The sequence below is a fragment of the Malurus melanocephalus genome, unplaced genomic scaffold (assembly GCF_030028575.1).
Source record: "Malurus melanocephalus ecotype Western Australia unplaced genomic scaffold, MMel_1.1 scaffold_166, whole genome shotgun sequence".
Lineage (NCBI taxonomy): Eukaryota > Metazoa > Chordata > Aves > Passeriformes > Maluridae > Malurus > Malurus melanocephalus.
The window spans coordinates 1384354-1404558 of NW_026623398.1; the positions used below are offsets into that span (position 1 = coordinate 1384354).

Here is a 20205-nt window from a genome sequence, read left to right on the forward strand (position 1 = left end):
ACCTTGATGCATTTTGCGATTCAAATGTTGATTTGGATTGATTGAGAATCATTCTTAGATTAACTCTTTCATTTACATTGCAWAAAAACTCTGGTACCTTAATAATAGTTGTGCTCCTTTTCTCTTCATTATCTTTATCTCTTTTTATTTGTTTTTCTTTTTTTTCAAATGAGGCTTTTATGCCTACTTTTTTATCGAATGTTTTCTGGACTTCAGTGTTTTTTCTAGAGGCCTTTGTCCTATGATTCTTATCTTTACTGTTCCCTCCTGAAGCTAGCAATAAATCTTTACATTTCTGACCCTGTTCTACCCTGTATTCTCCACTCTGCTTCTTCCCACTTATATTTATGTTGTCCAAACCATAAAGGTTACTCTGTGGTACTTTCTTCACGCTTTCTTTCTCATTGTGACTCAAAAGCTTTTTTTCTAGTTCATGTTCTGATAATGGAAAATAATCCTCTCTTCCTGAAAAAATTCCTGAGAGACCTAAATTTGCATTTAAATCACCAGCATTTCCTAAAAGTTCTGCACCTAAATGTTGATCATTCCGCCCTGGTGACACTTGAAAATCTAATGGATAGGATTCAGAGACTTTTGCTGCATAGTGACTCTCTGAAATATTTCCTGAGGAAACAGCTAAAATTTCTTGCACTGTATTCTTGGCTTCATTTGAATTTAAATTTGATTTTTCCAGAATTTCATTTTCTGCTAGGAAGTAATCTTTATCCGAAGATGCTCTCTGCAGTTTGTCAGTATCCTTTTCAACATGACAACAAACACCTCGATTGCTCACAGATTGCAGATTTAACTTTGTTTTGTTACTTCCATTGTGCACAGCCAGCTCTCTGAAAGAGGATGCAGTTTTTTCWAAAGATCTTGCATCCCTTGCACCTGAAAGAGAATCACCTTTTCCACCACACACTTCAAACTCTCTGTCTACAGATTTTGAAGTGTTATGGCTTTTGCTTTCTGTAAAGCAATGCTCTTGAAGCTGACACTCAAAATGAGCTCTCTGTGACAAATGTTGCTGTTTGTAAGGGCTGATACCCAGAGCCTGCTTTCCAGTTTTTGGAGTAACTTCAGCTTTCTTTGTTGCTAGTTCAAAATCCRTTTCTAATTGCATCTCGTGATTTTCCTTTGTTGAAACATCACTSCCTGCCTTTCTTGAACTTCTGTTTTCTGTGGTTTTGTGTATCATTTCCACTTCAGGCAACTGCTTTGATATTCCCTCTGTTTTATGTCTCTCTCCATTAGCAATTTGCTCATTTAACATTTCACCAGGATCATTGTTCACACTCACACTGATCTCAGTTGAAACAAAACAATCTTTTCTGCCATTTTTTTCTTCTTTACTATCATTACCAAAACCCATCAGACTCTCTTGCTCTGTATGTAGCTTACTGTCTCTGCTGCCACTAACGCTACTCTCTTGATCACTGAAATTTAGAAGTTGTTTCAATGTTCTATCAGTTTTGATTTTATCATATCTGTCTAAATTTAACTGTCTTCTGTTCATTTCCAATTTATTTTCTGTGTATTCAGGTTTACTGGAAGAGTTCTGGTTTTGTAAATATTCCACATCCATCAKGCTTTCATTAGGTCTCTTTTCCTCTCTCAATTCAAGATCTTCATTACATTCCAAACGTTGAAAGACTTCAATCGACTTCACAGGTTGCTGGAGTTGATTCTCTTCTGGTAAACTCTGAGCATGAYAGCACATGGATTAAACTGAGATATGATGGAAAGTATCTTACTTTTTCCTTATTCTCTGCTTTCATAATGCCATTACTGAGAGCTAGAAATAAAGACTGACATAAAAGAAAATCTTGGAGCAATCACAGACTTCAGAGGTCTGAAGAATTTTTCTTCTTCCCAGAAGAAAACAAACCTTATTTGTCTTTTGAAAAAGATTTTTTTTTTCTGATTTGCTACCCTGATTAAAAAGAAAAGAAAACCCCATTATACTACTYTGAGACTGGAAACCTGCCTAGGCTATCTTCAAAGAAGCTACCAAAGATTTAGAAGGCTGCCAGGAGTAGAAGAGGAAGGAAGATGGGGGGGGGTACTTGATTTCCAAAAAGGCACTCCTGGAGACTGAGAGCAGACTGAAACTCGAAACATTTTGAAAGATTTCCCTTTTTCTTGAGGAGCATGAAGTCTATCGACAGTCACATGTTTCTTTCCTTGTTCTTTGATTGTTTTTTTTATCCTTCCTGCCATTAGCATTATTAGTCATACTAAATCCTCAGTTATAATGGCTACTTATCAACAAAGATTATGTACTTCCATCCGTTTGCTCCACCACCTGATGATGCCCAAAGATACATGCTGTTATTATTGTTGGTTCAGCAGTATTCAATAGCAAGAAAAGCCAATAAAAACAAAATCACCACCAGAATTATACATTCATTTAAGAACYTTTTTCTTTCTGTAACAATAATACTAAAATTTATATCTATATGGTAGCATTCTCCAATTTTGTCCAATTTATATAGTCGATACTGAAACAATGTAGTCTTACATTGTTAAAGAATGACTACATAACCACTTTCTGAGAGATGGTTTTCAAAAGAAAGTGAAAAATTTCAAATTTGCCTTTTTTCTCAATTATTTGGAATTTGCTATGCAGCAAACATGTATTTTGACTAATTTGTAGACCTAATTTCAATAACCCATTCTTGCTAGTAGGATGCAACTCTAAGCATAAATAAAATGCCATTTGACAACAAGGAATCAATAAAGTAGGAAAGCAGAAGGAAAAGAAAAATAACTGAACAGGTCAAATTAGCTTCAGAAATTAATTAASAGGGCATCACATTTGCTGTCAAAAAAACTTCCTTGTATGTTGTTAAGTGGAGCAGAATGCATCCTATGGAATATTACATGGCCTACAGAGGATATACAAGTGAGTTTGACTTCAGCTTAATGTCTGCATTTATCCAAAAGACTAAGTCCTAGGATATTAAAATTATTAGTATTTAAACTACATCTCCATCAGAATTTATTGAATCATAAGGTCTTTCTAGGTGGAAGAACTGGTAAAATGTATGGATGGTACAGGATTTTGCTTATCTGAGTGATAACAGTGTTAACACTGCTATRTTTCTGTATCATGTGCACTACATAACAGATTTTAGTTTTCCATATCTGCTGGTAACTTTGTGAATTATTCCAACACGTATATTGCTCTTTCTTTGGCTAGATGTTCTTTTTCCCTTGGTTGACCTACCTCTTCCTCTTCCAGTCTTTTCAAAGAATCACCTGCAAACTTAATGTATTGAGTCATCAGGGTGACTAAGGCRGTGTACCGAGTCCGTAAATCCATGAACTGTAAAGAGACAAAGAAGGGGGTAGGTGTCATAGAGGTAAACACTCCCATTAAGCCTGAAAGAAGTGGTAGAGACTACTCTAGAATCTATCCCAATTTTTATTTCAAAATCCTGATTGTGGAATCCAAAGTCCTAATTTTGATTCCAAAGTTCAGTGCAGTCAACAAGGTGCACTTGAATAAATATATCCTAAGGATCTATGAGGAGATCCATAAGGAGAAGAAACAGAAGACAATGTTTTGACTTCACAGTCACTTGATTCTTCCCCCTGTAAGAAAAGGTTTTAAGATGGGCAAGCCATGCTGGTCACTGTTCCTCTCTCCAACAATTACCAGAGACACAGATTTATCTTTCACACCCAAATGAGGCAGATTTGGCTTATTATCTATCAAAGTGTCCAGATCTGGTAAGTTTTACTATGGTCAAGTTGAACTCTTGATTAATGTGATCAAGATCCAGTCCAGAGGTAGCTCTAAAGAGCTTTACTGAGGCACAATTCTCATACAGCTTTTTATAATTTGGGTGACTTTTGTTAATCAGCTGCATTATACTGTCTTGTTACCAAAATGGAGCATAATGAGAAAGAGAATATTTATTATATCATGTATCTATAGAGAAAAACCCCTATCTTTCTTGGATTACCATATTAATTTATTACATCCAAAACCAAATTCTTGTGCATACTCTGATTTAAGCAAAGATACGTTTTCCTGTCAYAGGAAACCTGTTTACCTCTTGAATGATGAAGTCTGAAGAGCTTTGCATTCTTCGGCGCTTCACTGGAGATTTTTGTTGGGAGTCAACCATTGCTCTGTAGGTCATGGTCTGCAACTCATAGTCCTGTAAAAGAGAAAATACACAAAATCATTGGCATTACACAAGATACTGACACTAAAAAGATAGGATTATCAGTGTAATGTTATTGTTACCTTCACAGCAGCTGAGTATTGTTCTGAATACTTCTGGCATTCATCTATTTTGCTTTGTTTCATTTCAATCTCAGAAACCAGCATCTGTAAAATATTAATCCACATTTTCATCTAAAAATTTAATTTTATTACTACTATAATTAACGGTTCTACTTTAACATTATCTAATATAAATAAGTTTTTCTCTAACATCTACTTTATCTAATATCTAACACACTCCTATCCATGTGAGTACTAGTAATTATGTTCAAGCCTATGTCCTCAGCTTTACCTGGTTTACAGTACAGAAGTAGCGAAAAAACTGCCAGGTTTAATAGTTGGTTAGTGAACATAAAACAAAATCAGGAATATATCATTTCATGCGTATAATTCATTATCCTGTCTACTTAAACTGCATTTCCTTCTTGCAGGAGACAGATGTTGAGTTTAGCTCTGCTTCCATGAAAATATTTCTATATCCATAAATTTAAAAAAGCAGCAAAGAATATAAAATTATGTGATAAGGCAAGTCTAGAAGTTTTAAGGGCACCTGAGAGCCAAACAGTCTGGTCTATAAAATGACGATAGTCAGTTAGTGATATATTCATGGCTGCATTATAAATACAATGTTATAAAATCTGGTGATTACTTGGAGTTTTACAGTAAGGGCTGATGGATATAGGCCCCTCATATTAATAAAGAATATTGAGATCATTAATCTTGAAATTCTTTGGTCAGTGCCTACAGCAGTACTTTCCCACAATGAGATCCCTTTCATACCTTATGTTGATTCAATTGTTTAGCCAATGCCTTGCTATTTTCAGGATGTATTTCTTGAATCTTTCGCTGAGTATCTTCCACTTGTTGAATCCAGGTGTCCAAAGAATTGTAAGCATCTTTGTAATACTTCAGAGATTTATTAATACCTTCTAAATCACGCAACCTGATTTTATTTTAGAAGACAAATCAAAGGGGAGAAGATGATTGTTAAAGACAAAAAAATACAACACTAAGGCAAATATAGCTTTAAAGGCTTTAAATGCCTTAGCTCTGCTACAGCTCACATATAATAGTATGTTTATACTATAAGAACACTTATTAAACARCAAATTCACTTTTCAAACACCAAGGCTCCCAGCTTGATGCAGCCTTCCCATTTGTCATGAAGGACATCCAGGAGAGATCCTACCACACAAGAAACTCTATAGATCCCTCATTAGTGTGTTCAAATGCTTGAAACTCCACGAGCACAGGGAACTCCAGGAAAGAGGGAGGGCTCTGCTGCAGCAATCAGCTCTGTTACAAGAAGTGAAAGTATTTCAAATGTGACCTATRAATTGAGAAAGTGTGCCATGCTGGAGTTAAGTAGTGGTTCACCATACTCTCTGTGCCTCCCACAAAACAGAAGGAGTTMCACTAGAACTAATAAACAAATATGCTAATGTGAAAAAGTAATTGAACTACAGTAAATGTACTACATCAAAAATTAGATGTAGTAATTGTACATCTAAATTTAAATCGTGTTTTTGACTGAAAAGAGAGTTCTGTGCATTTCTTACAGTAATTTTCATACTGAGTTTTTCTTTCATAATCCTTCTACTGTTACTTGTTATCATGGTGTGATTTTGGTGGTTGCTACCATGAGTTAGACTTGCTGAATAAGCATACTAATTAAACAACCTTTTACAGTYGGACTTGGAACGAATACTTTGAATTGCTCTAATGTTTTTCTTAAGATGTCAAAAGGAGACTAAAAAGARCGAGCAAAGGAAATTCTATTGCTCAGGTTTCCTACTTCAGCATGTTTTAAAGCTAATAATCATGAAAAAGAGAAAGGATCATGATAACCGCAGCCAATATTTGTACAGACTTTTTACATAATGATCATCAGTGTCAAGCTGGTAGGAAGAAAGAGAGTTAATATTTGCTGAAAGCAGCTTGTTTACAGCTCTGTGCTGCAGTTACCACAATCTGCCCTATTTACACCAGAAGCCACTATGTATTTATTAGCAGTCATTTTTAAGCATTTCTGTTCAGGATACCATCCTGAGAGGAGAGTATGTGCTTCAYGCTTATTCTCTGAAGAAATAAGGACTCTTCAGCACCTCATAAAACTACTGTTTAATCATCTAAATTTTGTCACACTAACACCTGATAAAAAATCTGAGGTCTAACTTAAAATAGCCATTCTGCAGCCAGCTTTAAATGAGTCACCTTTTGCCCATCCTCCTTCTAACTTCCAGCAATGTTAAACAGGCACAACTAAAGTAGTTAATTACAAGGGAATAATTCCAATATTGCACCTGAATGTATATCCACCCCTTAAAAAAGGAGGACAAAAACATGACAGATTTTTGTTGGACTTTTACATCAACAGCACTATCTCCAATGCTTTTGTTCAGGCTATCTATGATGACAAACTAAAGCCCACTTTAAAGGAAATAAATTCAGCCTGTACAGCAGGAAATTCCTCAACTTGGCCATACTTTTTCCTTTAGTCTCTACTGTTCTGGTTCCTCTACATACCAGAAAAAGAACTGTAAAGACTGGTGAAAAAAGCATTTCCAGGAATGGACACCTCTTTCAGAAATACGGGTAGGTGTGTTCTGCTGTATCTGCCCATTTGTGTAGGCACGGGCACCTGAGCAACATTTTTCACCATCAACTTGACAGTGAAGGGCTGCATTTAGAGCACTGTCTCTACTGGATATTTAAAAAAATAATAGGCACTTCACCAAAAGTTATTGCACCAAAATTATCACAGAAGTCAATGGAAGCTAAGAACTTCCAGACTTAAGACTCGAGTAATTAAAAGCAAATTAACATGAATCCAATCATAACTGATTAATCAGCTCATCAAYTTAGCCTGTCAGAACTAATTATGTGGAGAAACAGACGTTATTTCCATAGGACTGTCAGCCATTTCTGCAGGTTTGGATTTTTAAAGRAAAAGGACAGTTTATCTCTACTGTGTATCAGTAAGTAGTAAGTTTCTGTATCTTTTCATCTTTCAGAGCTTAATAGTCACAGATATTTCCAGTGGAAAAGTAAGGCAACGTTGTCAACAGTACAATAAAGGTCTTCATCCCAGCATATTCCAAAAACAGTTCAGAAAACTATTCAGACCTGTTTTAACATTCATCTCTGACTGTTTTTCCTCAGAAATAATAAAAAATCCCAGTATAAAACATGAACAGATTGTAATAAACAGTCATACAAACCTATTTTCAATTTGAGAATGAACATTTTGCCACCTCTCAGCCAACTGATCAACCTTTTCTTTATGCCAGTCAAAGTCAAGATCACGTTCCTTGTGCATTTTAAACATCTGATCACTGATCATCTTCGCCTTCTGCAGCTCRTCCTCTAAGGCATGGAATGTTTGTCTTTTCTCATCTACTTCAGATCTCCATTGCTAGTAGGTGAGAAATGACAAGTTGTGATTAACTCCTAAATTGTGACGCTATTTTATAAATTAGTATTTTACATGAGTAAAATGTATAAATGAACCAATCAAAAATATTTCAATTAGTATTTTACTTCTGCTTGCTCAAATACCCAAGTGGCACCAGAATGGGTCTGAAGCAATAAACTGCAAAATAATTGTAAATAACAGCAATCCCCACATTACATAGATCAAAACATAGACATCAAATGAACACTCTTTATAAACTTATATAAAATTTAAAAAAATATATTAGGCAGATGCCAATCATTCTAACAAAAAAAGCATTACTTATAATTTGCAATGTCAAAAAGAGTTATATGCAGCAAAAAAAACCCTGAACTTCAGTCTTTCTATTTGTCAAGGATGTCTTTCAAACTTCCTAGGAAACCCTGATTAGTACACCAAAGTGGTAGCAAGGATGTTATTTGTGGAATTTATAAATTATAAATTTATATAACATAAATATATGTTTATGTTACCTTAAGTATATACTACCTTCTGAAGAGAAAAATAAATCTTACTGCAGCATTAACAAGTGCTATTTTTGGAAGATCAGATCTTCAATACATTTTGCATCAACATTACATGCTTTCAAACTATCCAAATCCTAATGGTCCAAAGCTGCCATTTTTTCTGGGATGTTGGTCCTAATATAGTCTTAAACTAAATACAAGCCAATGTTTGACACACTACAGAGCGCAGCGTAACCAAATCAGGTGATGCAATACAGTTTTTGTCTTTATTTTCTGATTTGCCCACAAAAAGGCACCMGCCAGCTCTTACCTTTAATGTACCCATCAGATTTTCAATATTGTTTTTGTCAGCTGTTACTGCCTCTTCTTCACACAACTTGGTTTCATAGTGTTTTACTAACGATTCCGCTGTTTGRGTGTTCGTCAGCACCAAATTTATAGTTTTTAATCTGAAAAACAGTACMCCCCTGTTAACTGAACCATCAATATCAACACTCAACACTCGTGTTYTTCAGCCTTTTCATGTCACAGGGTACCCCTTTACACAATAATGTTAAAACTCCCTTTTTCTTGATCAGTATTATTCATACTAATAGATTTAATTTMAGAGAAAACTGTAAACTGGAACATGTGTGATAGAAGATAGCCTAGTACATACTTATCTATGAAAATGGAAGACATGGAGTAAACTTGGTTCATGTTTTGAATAACAACATTTAGCTCAGAGCGTAGAGTAGGGACAGAAGGTGAACCAGCAGCTTGACTGAAAAACTCTTCACATTTGTCTGTGATGACTCCCAAGTCATCCTTTAGTCGATCCAGTTCTTTCTTCARTTTCTGTAAAATGAAAGGTGATTGATAGTGCTTTCATCCTATATTAACCCAATATATCCTCTACATATCCCTTGAGTACAGGTCTGCCCTCCTTTTCTTTTTTGATGCGGACACCATTAAAAAAAGATAAAGAGAAACATATGTGAAATTGGGAAACTAATGGAGTTGCCATTGTTCAGTATCTTTTTTCTCACAAACACAAGCTAAATATTTGACTCCTCTTTTCAATGTACACTGCAACCTTCCTGGCTTACTCAAAAGCTGGGATATATTTGTTTTTCAAATAAAGCTTTTCCTAGGTAAAACAGACCTTCTCAAAGGCTCACCTCTTGCTCTGAAATCCTAAGTACGTTTTCATGTACGTCATCCCTTTCCATTGGCGTCCGGATCTGCCTTATTAACCGCTCCTCACAACTCTCCAGTCGTAGTCTGATATTYCTGACTTCAGAGATGTACAGGTTGTAAATAGATTCTTCCTGCTCCTCTGTTGAAAGAATGAAGGCACATGTGAGTCAGCAAAGTCWTCATGACATTTTTACTATGTCATTGCTCTACAGGTCTTTTTGTGACTGGCTAAAATGCCATCAAGTTTCCATTGAAATTTTGGATTCTAGGCAAATTTTAGGAACTCTTACATTTTCTTTTTATTAAATCATCTCTTCACACATGAAAAATTAGTGTGATCATYCAGCCCAGGCATGGCATTACACCATGGAGACATTGCTAAACTCGGTGACTGATTCTTTTAATCAGTGGTATCAGSCACATTAAATCCTCTCTTTCAGATGCACAGGGCACCTCATCTTTCCTGAAGTGTAGTAAACTATGCTAACGAAGTAATCAGCTTTGCACTGTATTTCTTTAAGTCATCAACTACTCTAAAGCAAATCARAACAGATATTTTAAGCTTTCTGCTCATGCTGTATCAAATCAGAATTAAGAGAGCAGTAACTACAGCCATTCTGTGGAGCTAGGAAAATAGATAGGACACTTTCCTAGCCTTAACAGAGCAAAAAATGTTCTAATTCTGTTACAAACCCAATAAAGTACTCAAGTRGTTTTCCAGTACTCGAACACAATGCAGGACTCAGCAGTGAGCTGTAATCCAAATAATAAATCCAAAGGTGTAAATTTTTTTTTTAGCATTCTGCATATTATGTAACACTTCAATATTTTTATATAATTTAATAAATACAAAATTTTAAAAAAATTAAGAGTTTCTGTACAATGCAATTGAGCACTGATGACTGATCAAAAGAACACAGGCAACAACAGTATCAACATGACAAACGAGATCTCAAGATCAAGAAATAAAATCTCTCACATAAGGGCATCTTTGTACTGTTTTAAGCTAAGTTTTACCTCTTTCTGCAGACTTGAGAAGCTCTTGATAGTATTGCTTGCAAACATTAACTTCCCTTTCCAGCTGTGCTGTATCGGAGCTTGTAAAGATTTTGGACTCCTGGCTGTCTTCCACAAAATCATCAAAGCGGGACTGTAAATTGCTTAGAACCTGCTGATGTTCACCTGGCAGCATTGTCTTTATCTGCAACAGATTATAGACCCAAAGCCCAGTCAGCAATGGTGCATTGCTCACACAGTTCCTGCAATGCTTTTTATCAAAAAGCAGCACTGATCAATTACTAAGATGGTAAAGTCAAAGAACTGACGTTCTGAAAGTTTTTTGTCCCTAAGCTGGAGTCCACTTAACAACTGATAATTTACACTCAACACAAAATCCTTTTCAAWCTTTCCCATCTGGTGTTAAGCCAACCCTTTATCAGACTCCATTTCTCCCATCTAATGGCACACAGCAACAAACAACAGCAAGGACAAGCAGGAATGCTTCAAGAATTAGCTCAGATTCCTCTTCCCAACAGAAACAGTGATAAATTAGGTGGGAAAGTATAATTTTGGGTACTGCAAATATTATTTGCAACAGTTTTTGATTTCACACAGTTTTAGTCAGAAAGAACAGTAATTAGATCGGTATCACTATTTCATTTCTGAAAAATTTGGCCTAACAAATAGGGCTATTTAAAATTTCAAGTTACAGATACRTATGAGAATGAAAAAATGCATTATAAGAATGAGTTTTCAGCTGTCTTCACCTTGAAAGACTAAATTTTTCTTCACAGTTGATCCACTGTTAGTAAGACACAGCAACTGCAGTTATTATGGAGAAATAATGGGGATTTGCCCGAAGATAAACCTTAGCCAGGTGAAGTTAATCTCCCCAAATATTTTCAATATGAATACAGAAAKATAGTCTATTGCAGAACAAATTTATTCACTGTTCATTACTTTCAGGAGGTCTCTGCTGGCCACAGGAGCCTTGGCTGCAGTMGTTTTCCTGACACCATCACTCTGCTCCTTCCCCAAGTGCAGTTGCATAAAGACTGCTCAGATCAAGGCAGGTCATTCCACATCAGTACCCACCAACTCCCAGGAAGATGAGGATGGCTGCAAATCCCTGATCATACAGTTCTGTATGTACATTCCTGTGACTTCCCAGTAAATGGTTAAGAGCCCTTCTCAGCCATAGCACTTACTGAGGCAACATTGCCAGCACGAACAGCTTCGATTTCATTTGTCAGGTAACGCCAGGACACCACACTCTTCATGTTTACGTGTGACTCGTGCCAAAGGGCCAGAACATTCTGAAACTGCTGTTCAATCCTGAAACAAAAAAAATTCCAACTTCTGATCAGAGTAACACATGAAAACAGAAAAATAAAACAAAACAGAACAACCAACCCCCCCCCCCCAAAAAAAAAGACCCAACAAAAACTGTGAGATATTCTTTTAAACCAAACTTCATATAAGCTAATTTTATAGAAAATACGTAGTTTTACTTTGTCCCTACCTGTTGGCTGTATCTATTGCTTCTTTGTTTGGTGGAGGAACTGTAAAGCATACAGACGGAACCATGGCCTCATTACCACTTGGGCTAATGACTTTCCATTTAGCACGATGGGAGTTGCTTGCTAATACACATTCATCATCTTTGTAAATAGTTATCTAATATTAACAGAAAAGCAGAATAATTTGGTGAGCCAAGCATTACAAAGTAACTGTACAAAGCACTTTTGCAAATGGTGTCAACAAATAAGCAACAGAACAACAAAACCAATGTTCCAACCCAAGGATTTGCTCTTGTTTACTAGGGTGGAAGAAATTTACAGCCCAGTTTTCTCCAGGAACATGGTAATTAATGAAACTTTAGCTGAATTCTTACATCTGTAATTGGTTTGAGGAAATTTTASTTTCTAACCTCAATTTGTCTATAGTCACAGATGGCTTTAATTGGAATGGATGTTTTGAGTACACAGTCAGGGTTCCTTGGCTTCAGCTGAATTATTGCCTTTGCTCTTCCCACAAGGCCTGCTACTGTGCTCTTGTACTGCAAGAGTTGTTCTTTTTCTTCCTAGAACAGTTAAGAAAAGAATACGTCATAAGAGATGTCCAGAATACAGTATTGCCTCTTTGATCCTGTTGCGCTTTTTCCCCCTGACTCCTTCTACTGTATTTTCTAAAAGTAACACATTTTACAAAAACAAAGTATCTTTCTGAAGCCACTCTCTTCCCACATCTAGTATTGCAAATATAAATAAACAAAACTGTATTTAAAAATCATGAAAAATAGTAATTTATTTATAAGTTCTGAAAAATCAACTCTTTTTCCTTCATTTTAAATCAATAATCTTACCATTAACATAATCTTAMCATTTTGTATTCTACCATAACTACACCCTTTCTTGTTTCATTGTAACTCCTGTTAATAGGATTCTACCATAGATCTCACCATTGACTCCTGGACAAGGTCTTCCAGCCTATGAAGGCTGCTTGATCTATCACAACTGTATTTTCTGTATATGGTATCTTTCAGATTCTTCAAATATTCCATGGCTTCTTTGGCATCGCTGAAGAACTAGGATGAAATAATTATCTAGGTTATTTCTAAACCTAAAAAAATACGGAATCAGCTACACTGCAGTTTTCAAGTGTTGTCTTTTAAAACAACCTTGTCTCATCATCTGAAGTGACCACTGCACCATATGCAACTACTCCTGATCTCAGGTCTAAAAGTACTCTTCAAAAAGGCACCCACTGTAACACCAGTTATTCTTGGTACGACCTACATCCAAAATTAATTCTGCAGCTATTGAACTACAGTTAATGACCAYTCCTGCAATGAAAAAAATTCTATTAAGTCACTCTTGCTTTCCTTGGAGTTACAATTACTTTCATATAGAAAGCACAGACAAAGCCTATAAACTGCAGAAATTAGCTGCAAGATCCAGGCAGCACAGCTGGGGCAAACATTTGTGCTGGAAGCAAAATGAGCTGCCACACTTGGCAGTTCTTCATGGCTACCTGCACACCCAAACAAGTGTCCTGATCAGGCACGATTGCAAAGGGAAATCCCATTCTCTCCCTTAAGCCCCACTTCTTAAATCCAGAACTCCAGTTTCTTCCTCCTTTCACTAGCATCTCAAATTGTTTTGTCTTCTACAGTGTTCCTTTGCCAACTCTGAGCTTCACCCTTCTCAGTCCAAAGGCATCTCACCCCATGATCAGTCCTCTTTCTCTTCAACCATGCCACCCTGAAGACACTAAGGATTCATCCTTAYAATTTAAATGTTTTAAACTAGTGATTTAAAAACAAACAGAACCTCCTCTGTCTCTACCATGCTCATCAAATAACTGCATCATTTGCTGAGTATTGAATGGGTGACAATGAGATAATCAGATGGGTGTTTCATTGGATGTGTCTGCTGTCAGGRTGCTCTCTGCTCTATTTATTATTAATGCTGCACACTCTATTTTGCTTTGAGTAGTCCTGGAATAGCCATCTAGAACATGTTCTCCCATGGCTACCACTAACCATTCTCCACACTCCATCATCTGCAGAAGCTCTACTGACAGCAGTTGTGCATGGCAGGGAGAGAAGGTTTCATTCTCASAGTCTCTACTTGCATYTGCAGCACTGAAAAAAATCCCAGGCCAGATTTTCATCTGCTATGAACAGATATAACCATAGTGAAGAAACAGAGTGGCAACACTGTAGGAGCACGGTTTATCATCTAATGATTGTACAAGACAAATGTCTATTCCACAACTACTGTGAGAGAACAATTAGTGCATTTGGTGGAACTTTTTTACTACAGACAAAACTTATAACGTTTCACATTCTGATTGATTTACTTTCTTACCTCAAAATATGCAGCATTTTCTCTCAAATGTTGCTCAACACAGTGGCAGAGCTGAAGAATCCAGCTCCATTGTGTCTGCATTGCAGCTCTATAAGCCTTGAAGGAAGGGAGATATATTTTACAAACTAAAATGAAAATTTAAACTTGCATACCTTTACATAATTTACAAAACACAAAAGTAATGAAGCAAACACAAACAGCTCAACATGACCACCTCATCCTGGAAAACCAAACTGCAGCTGGGAAAGTTCAACTTAGATGTGGCAAAGAAACCCTGTCACTACAGTATAGTCAAGAATAACAAAACGTGCCCAGAGGGGCCGTGAAATTGCCACCCTCTGGCCTGGTCAGAGTTTAGCCAAACAAATCCCTGACAGAGCTTCCAGCAAGAGCTGAAATACAATTCCTAAGGTTCCTCCAGTCTAAGCTCATCTACAATTCTGTGTCCCTACTGACTCAATAAAAATAGGTGGAATCTTGCCTGGCTACAATTCGCATATTAAAATAACACTGAATACACAGTTAAAACCCCCCAAAGCCCAGGGCTGCGGGCGATATCCAGTATTGTGTGACAATTTTGTGGGAATGCAAAGTGCAGAACTACCAAATGCGGCGGGGGCTGCGCCGCACCGCCCTCGCCAGCAGGGGGAGCTCCTGCCCTTGGGAAAGCACTCCCAAGTTCGGGGTTTCAATTCCTGTCACTCCCAAGTTCGGGCTTTCAATCCCCGTCACTCCCAAGTTCGGGGTTTCAATTCCTGTCATTCCCAGGTCAGAATGGTTTTTCCACTGGTTTCCAGGAATTTCAAATTGATATAATAAAGCACATATTGTTCTGAAGAAAATGGTGGGGGGTTTTAGGGTATTTTTTATAAATATCCCAATATAGCATTACTGGAGAGAGCATAACCTGCACAGTCACTGTCATCGCTGTGCCCTGGTTTCATAACCAGACATCCTTAGTGTATTCATATACTACACCAATAAGAACCCATTAGAACAGCCTATACTTTTAAAGAATAGAATTGCCCACATTACCTAAAGAGTCATTTATAATTCAAAGTAAATGTCATGAGAAGGAAGGAAGGGAGGAGTTTTCCCATTTTTGCAGATGTAAACTCACAGAGCTGAAGAACAATAAAAATACATTCCCTCTGAGTTTTCCATTCTTCTATAATAAATCGGTTTTTATTGTTGCAGTGTTTACCACCTCTCTTATCTCTATCTACTCTTTCCTTGAAGTCTACAAGGAAAAGTGCTTTACATTCTCCTTTGAAAACCTGTTATGAACTTACAACAGTTGCAAGAAATTTTCTATACATTGTTTACCTACAACATGGAGCTGAATTCAAGCCTGAAGTAAATCACATCACCTGGTCAGATTTTTAACATCTGAACAAGTTTCATAATTTATTGACAAATAAGTTATGAAACCARCCCTAAATCATAATAGGACCTCAAACACACAGTAAGTGACTAGTAATGCTCTTACTGAAACGTCTTTCAATCCAACAGGAAAGAAACCACATAAGGACTGCTCTGTGCCCTCAGTCTTTCAATGCAATTGGGATCAATAACTCTACAAGCTGCATGCAGAACCAGAAACATCTGAACAGACAAATTCATTTTAGAGTTTAGGGAGATTTCATCTAAACAACCAAAGTGTAACTGTAACTTTACAAAAGTGGTTTTACCTTTTGGAATCTGGAAGCTAAATACAACAGAGATGCTGAAGAGGAAATTTTAAAAGGCCCTTTTATTTATAGTCTTGTTTAATTTTCTAGCTCTCTTATTTTCCCCCAAAATTCAGCTCTTTTGAATCCCAAAACTCTCCCTCTTTTGGTGCTACTAACTTACCTCAATGGTTAGCCTGGCTGGGTGGTTTTCAAGAAGCAATTGCTCAGCTATTTCTTGCACTGATTTAATAACTTCTTCTTTTTCATCAAGTTCTCTCATTAATTCCTTTTTTCAGACAAAAAAAAAAGTTTTAGAACTCTCCCTAATTATTAAAGATAACTGAATTATTCCTTCTGGATTAAAGTAGCAATACATACTGCATGGTATTCCTTTTTTCTTGTTATATTGGCGTTTCTTTCACTCCAGTCATATGCAACTTCTTCCTCTTCTTTTTCATTCAGCCATATCAACTCTCTAGTAGCACGAGACACAAAATTGTGCAGAGTATCTAGATGCCTTTCCTGATTTCTTGATGTGTTCTTTATTAAAAGAAAAATATTTACAAGAATCAGAATTTATGGCTCATCAGAAATTATGCACACCGAAAAGCAGAACATGGAAGAGGTACAATTAACTTACCAAGAGCTTTGCATACTGACTCTCCAGTTTGTGCAGTTTTTCTGCATAACTGAGCTTAAGYGGGGCAGTCATTTGGATCTGTATTTGGTAGACGAGATCAAAAGACAACAAAAAGCTTAGATATGTTAAACCATTAGATCTTCTGATTTCACCACAAGTCATATATAGATCAGAAATAAAGGTAAGACTCTGAAACCCAAACAGAGTTCTAAAATTCAACTTTAGTTTATGGGTCACTGACTAGGAAAGTAAACAAAGAAATAAAGAACATGGTGCAGTACCTCACTGATTTTGGCTTCTTTAAGGCTGGATTCAAATTCCTCAATAGCTTTGTGGACATTTTTGTGATTTTCTAAATGGCTTTCAACACTTGGCAAATCAGAACCCCATTCTGCTCGATCAAGTTGAACCTTACAAACAGGAAGAAAAGATTAGCCATGATCTACAAAAAGCAAACATAATAATTAAAAGAGGACTGTCTCTGCAAAGATTGCTACCTGCATTTCCTCTACCCAGCTCAACAGGTCCTGGACAAATTTCATGTTCACCTCTTCTTCTGTTAAATTCTGATCCACAAAAGCTGATTTCATAAGAGGTTTTCTGATTTGCATCAATTTGAGCGTTTGCAGAGTCCCACTGTCTACTCCTGTGACATAGCTGGGAATTAACCGTGGTGGGATGCCTGGAGGGTAAGCGGGAGTGATGGTTGGTGTCAGTCTGGAAGCAAGACCTGATGAAAGGCCAGACGTCAAACTGGAAGAAGTCAAAGTAGGTGTTAAACCTTGTGTCATTGCAGCATTTAATTCAGGGGTTAGGTTTGTTGTAAATCCTGAGTTTAAGCTTTCGGTTATTCCTGATATCATCAGCTTTGTCTGCTCTGTGGTCAGGGCGTGCCCCTTGTTGTACACGGAAGAACATTCGGTCCGTATGGCCATCAGGTCATCACGAAGTTTTGCAACTCTATTAAATGAAAATTTAAAAAAAAAATTATTATGATTAAGGTTTGTCATGATGAACTGAATAGTGATGTGACCTCTTACTCTTTAGTTGSACTTACATATTTATAAATAAGTATTTCTATAGAAAGTACAGGGTATGTCAGCTTATAGTTCTATACAGATAACAAATGCAGAGATCAGGCAATGACTGAAAAATTGGTATGAGCACTAACATGCACTATACACAGTCACAGGGAACAATCAGCAAAACAGAAATCTTACAAGATACTACATGTTGCAGTAGATGAAACACTTGCAGTTGACTGCCAAGGAGTTAAGCACTTTATCTCAGCCAGTCCAGGATAAATCCAAAAAAAGCTTTGAAGCCATTTCTTCATAAAAGTGAATTTTGCAGTTTAAATGCTTYTTTCTGCCAACACTGTGCACACTGCCATGGATAACCTAATGTTATCCCACTTATTGCCTGTTACTACACCTACAGSTGTCACCAGAAATCTTGCCTCCATTTAAAAAATCAAAGTTAGTGAATTCTAAACATATTTTRTGTGCAATAAAACAAGCTAACATCTTTACACACAGATATCTAGTAAACATTAAAGATTATGTCATGTTCAGGGGGTTGGCTTCATTTTCATAAATGAGTACAAATAGCTCCTGTTGTCTTCACAATTTGTGGGCAAWGTACCCAGCAGAATATCTGATATTTGGGTGCCCAGTGACAGACTATTAAGTTTGTGTAGAGACATAAAGAACTGAAAATTTTGATCACAATGGGAATCCATATTTGGGAYATTTATTTATTCACATAAGCATACTGTAAAGTACCTTTGAACAAGCTGGTCTGCTTGATAATATTTTCCATCAATAAGAATTTGGGCATCAATCACTTGCTGGCGGAGAAGATTCTCAGATTCAAGAAGATACCCAGCTATCTCTGCTTCATGTTGGAACTGGAGCCCTGACTCCAATCGCTTGGTGTCCTTCATAAATAAAAGAAAGTCATAAGCTTTGCAACTCAAACAATGAGACATCAGTTATAATAATTCCTTGTTGTTGTTTTTTTTAATAGAAACTTATTCTGATCTTGAAACAATTGTGAAGCATTTTATCTAACTGCAGACAAAAAGAAAAGGTAACAGACCACACTCTAGGCAACTTGTGGCATTTTCCTGAAGAAATGCTACCTTAACTGTACAATGAAAACAAAAATAGCAGCTATCAAGATTACCCTCACAAATCCTTTTTTTTTTCCATTTTACTTCTATAAGTTTATGAATACAGACAAGTAAAATCACTGACTGACTTACAGACTGCAGAGCGTTCCGGGCAAGTATCAGTTTGTCCTCACAGCTCCGGCTGTCCCGCTGGATTCTGTTTGCAATTTGCTGCAGCATTTCCAACCTAGGTGATGCCAAAGCRTTTCAGGAAAATAAATAAGTACTACATTATTTATATTTACAATCATGTTGTATGACTTTAAAAGCAAACAAATGAATCAAAAGCATCTAAMACAAAGCATAAATTCATGTGCCAGTTACCTGCTCCCTTCTAAGGTTCCATTACCAAAGCTTATACAAGATTTAATCAGCGTGGGACCACAATTAACAGAAAGGAAATTCTCATTAGAGTCCACGCTGGTTCGAGTACTGGTGCTGTTGCTGAACAGCGAATCACTRCTATGGTAGCTGTAACTATTACTATTCATTTTTACATCCAGAGCACACTTCTTCTGGCTGCTTGCATTTGCTGAAAAATGAGGATAGAACTCCTGCAAAATGTACAGCTTCTAGGGATGAAATTCCACTACTGGCTTTTGAAACACTTAAGACTCCTCCTTTAAATAGGCTTCAGTATGCACATTTAAAACCCAGCAATTAATATTCTGCCAGCTCTTCAAAGGATTTTACCTGGGGCTATGTACGCTACCTTGCTTTTGGCTTCCCTACCTTGCCTTAAAGCTTTGCAAGTACAGACTRGACAGCAACAATAGGGCGTCTCTAGGAAACAGACACACCAAATATTTTATTTAAGTGTCACTAAATAACTATAAGCCAAATAAGAACTAAAAGAACTCTTTGCAGTGCTTCTCAGACTCTTCAATGGAAAGTTTCAAAAAGGAGTGAAGTGAGAAACCCACACTCGACAGAAGAGCACTAATAACCTCCAGACTAGGCTGACTCCTTTTCCTTCAAATGTAACAACATGATAAAACTGGGGCAGTGTCAAGGTTAATCAGCTCATAACAATATAATCGGAGACATTTATACATCATCCAACCTAGAATCACTCCTCCATTGTCCAAGCACACACATTCACTAACTGCCCTGTCCCACTACACTGCCCTYCTGAAAATTTCCCTTCATCGTTTTCCACATTCACAGGCCATTGCTTCTAGCTGTTTGGACCACAAAATAAGTAAGAAAAATCTGATCACCGCTCTTAAGTTTATGTTTTAACTCAGAAATTAGGCTGGAGATGATTTTTTCAGTAGTTCACCCCCTGCTTTTAGGATTCCTGAACAACCACACCTACCCCATAAGGTGACTGTTGATGCAGAAGAGCTCGGCAAAGGCACAGACACACCCCTGCAGCAGTGCCAAACTCTGCTAGTTTTGCAAACTAGAGCTCAGTTTGGTATTGTCCTCATTTACATCACATTAATTTTTATCCCATACACCAATCTGGCCACACATTGTCTGTTTTTGTTGATACTTTGAGATGTATT

The 20205-nt window shown here is 36.8% G+C and overlaps 1 protein-coding gene across 8 annotated transcripts in view; it reads right to left on the reverse strand.

Moving 5' to 3' along the window:
* The window catches only part of LOC130577098 (dystonin-like), a 292211-nt gene that overhangs the window by 124746 nt on the left and 147260 nt on the right, over window positions 1-20205 (reverse strand). For 7 of the 8 annotated variants that reach the window (XM_057372216.1, XM_057372215.1, XM_057372214.1 and 4 more), the window contains 21 exons: window positions 18788-18881; window positions 18306-18460; window positions 17019-17481; window positions 16803-16931; window positions 16522-16599; window positions 16260-16421; window positions 16063-16167; window positions 14209-14304; window positions 12798-12923; window positions 12267-12419; window positions 11859-12013; window positions 11545-11671; window positions 10355-10538; window positions 9319-9476; window positions 8817-8995; window positions 8469-8607; window positions 7459-7652; window positions 5018-5180; window positions 4259-4342; window positions 4062-4169; window positions 3230-3328 (listed from right to left, as the gene is read on the reverse strand). In XM_057372216.1, coding sequence (XP_057228199.1) covers window positions 3230-3328; window positions 4062-4169; window positions 4259-4342; window positions 5018-5180; window positions 7459-7652; window positions 8469-8607; window positions 8817-8995; window positions 9319-9476; window positions 10355-10538; window positions 11545-11671; window positions 11859-12013; window positions 12267-12419; window positions 12798-12923; window positions 14209-14304; window positions 16063-16167; window positions 16260-16421; window positions 16522-16599; window positions 16803-16931; window positions 17019-17481; window positions 18306-18460; window positions 18788-18881 — 3151 coding nt within the window. Of the gene's footprint in view, window positions 1-3229; window positions 3329-4061; window positions 4170-4258; window positions 4343-5017; window positions 5181-7458; window positions 7653-8468; window positions 8608-8816; window positions 8996-9318; window positions 9477-10354; window positions 10539-11544; window positions 11672-11858; window positions 12014-12266; window positions 12420-12797; window positions 12924-14208; window positions 14305-16062; window positions 16168-16259; window positions 16422-16521; window positions 16600-16802; window positions 16932-17018; window positions 17482-18305; window positions 18461-18787; window positions 18882-19018; window positions 19304-20205 lie in introns of those variants that run through there. The other variant, XM_057372220.1, reaches the window with a different exon arrangement.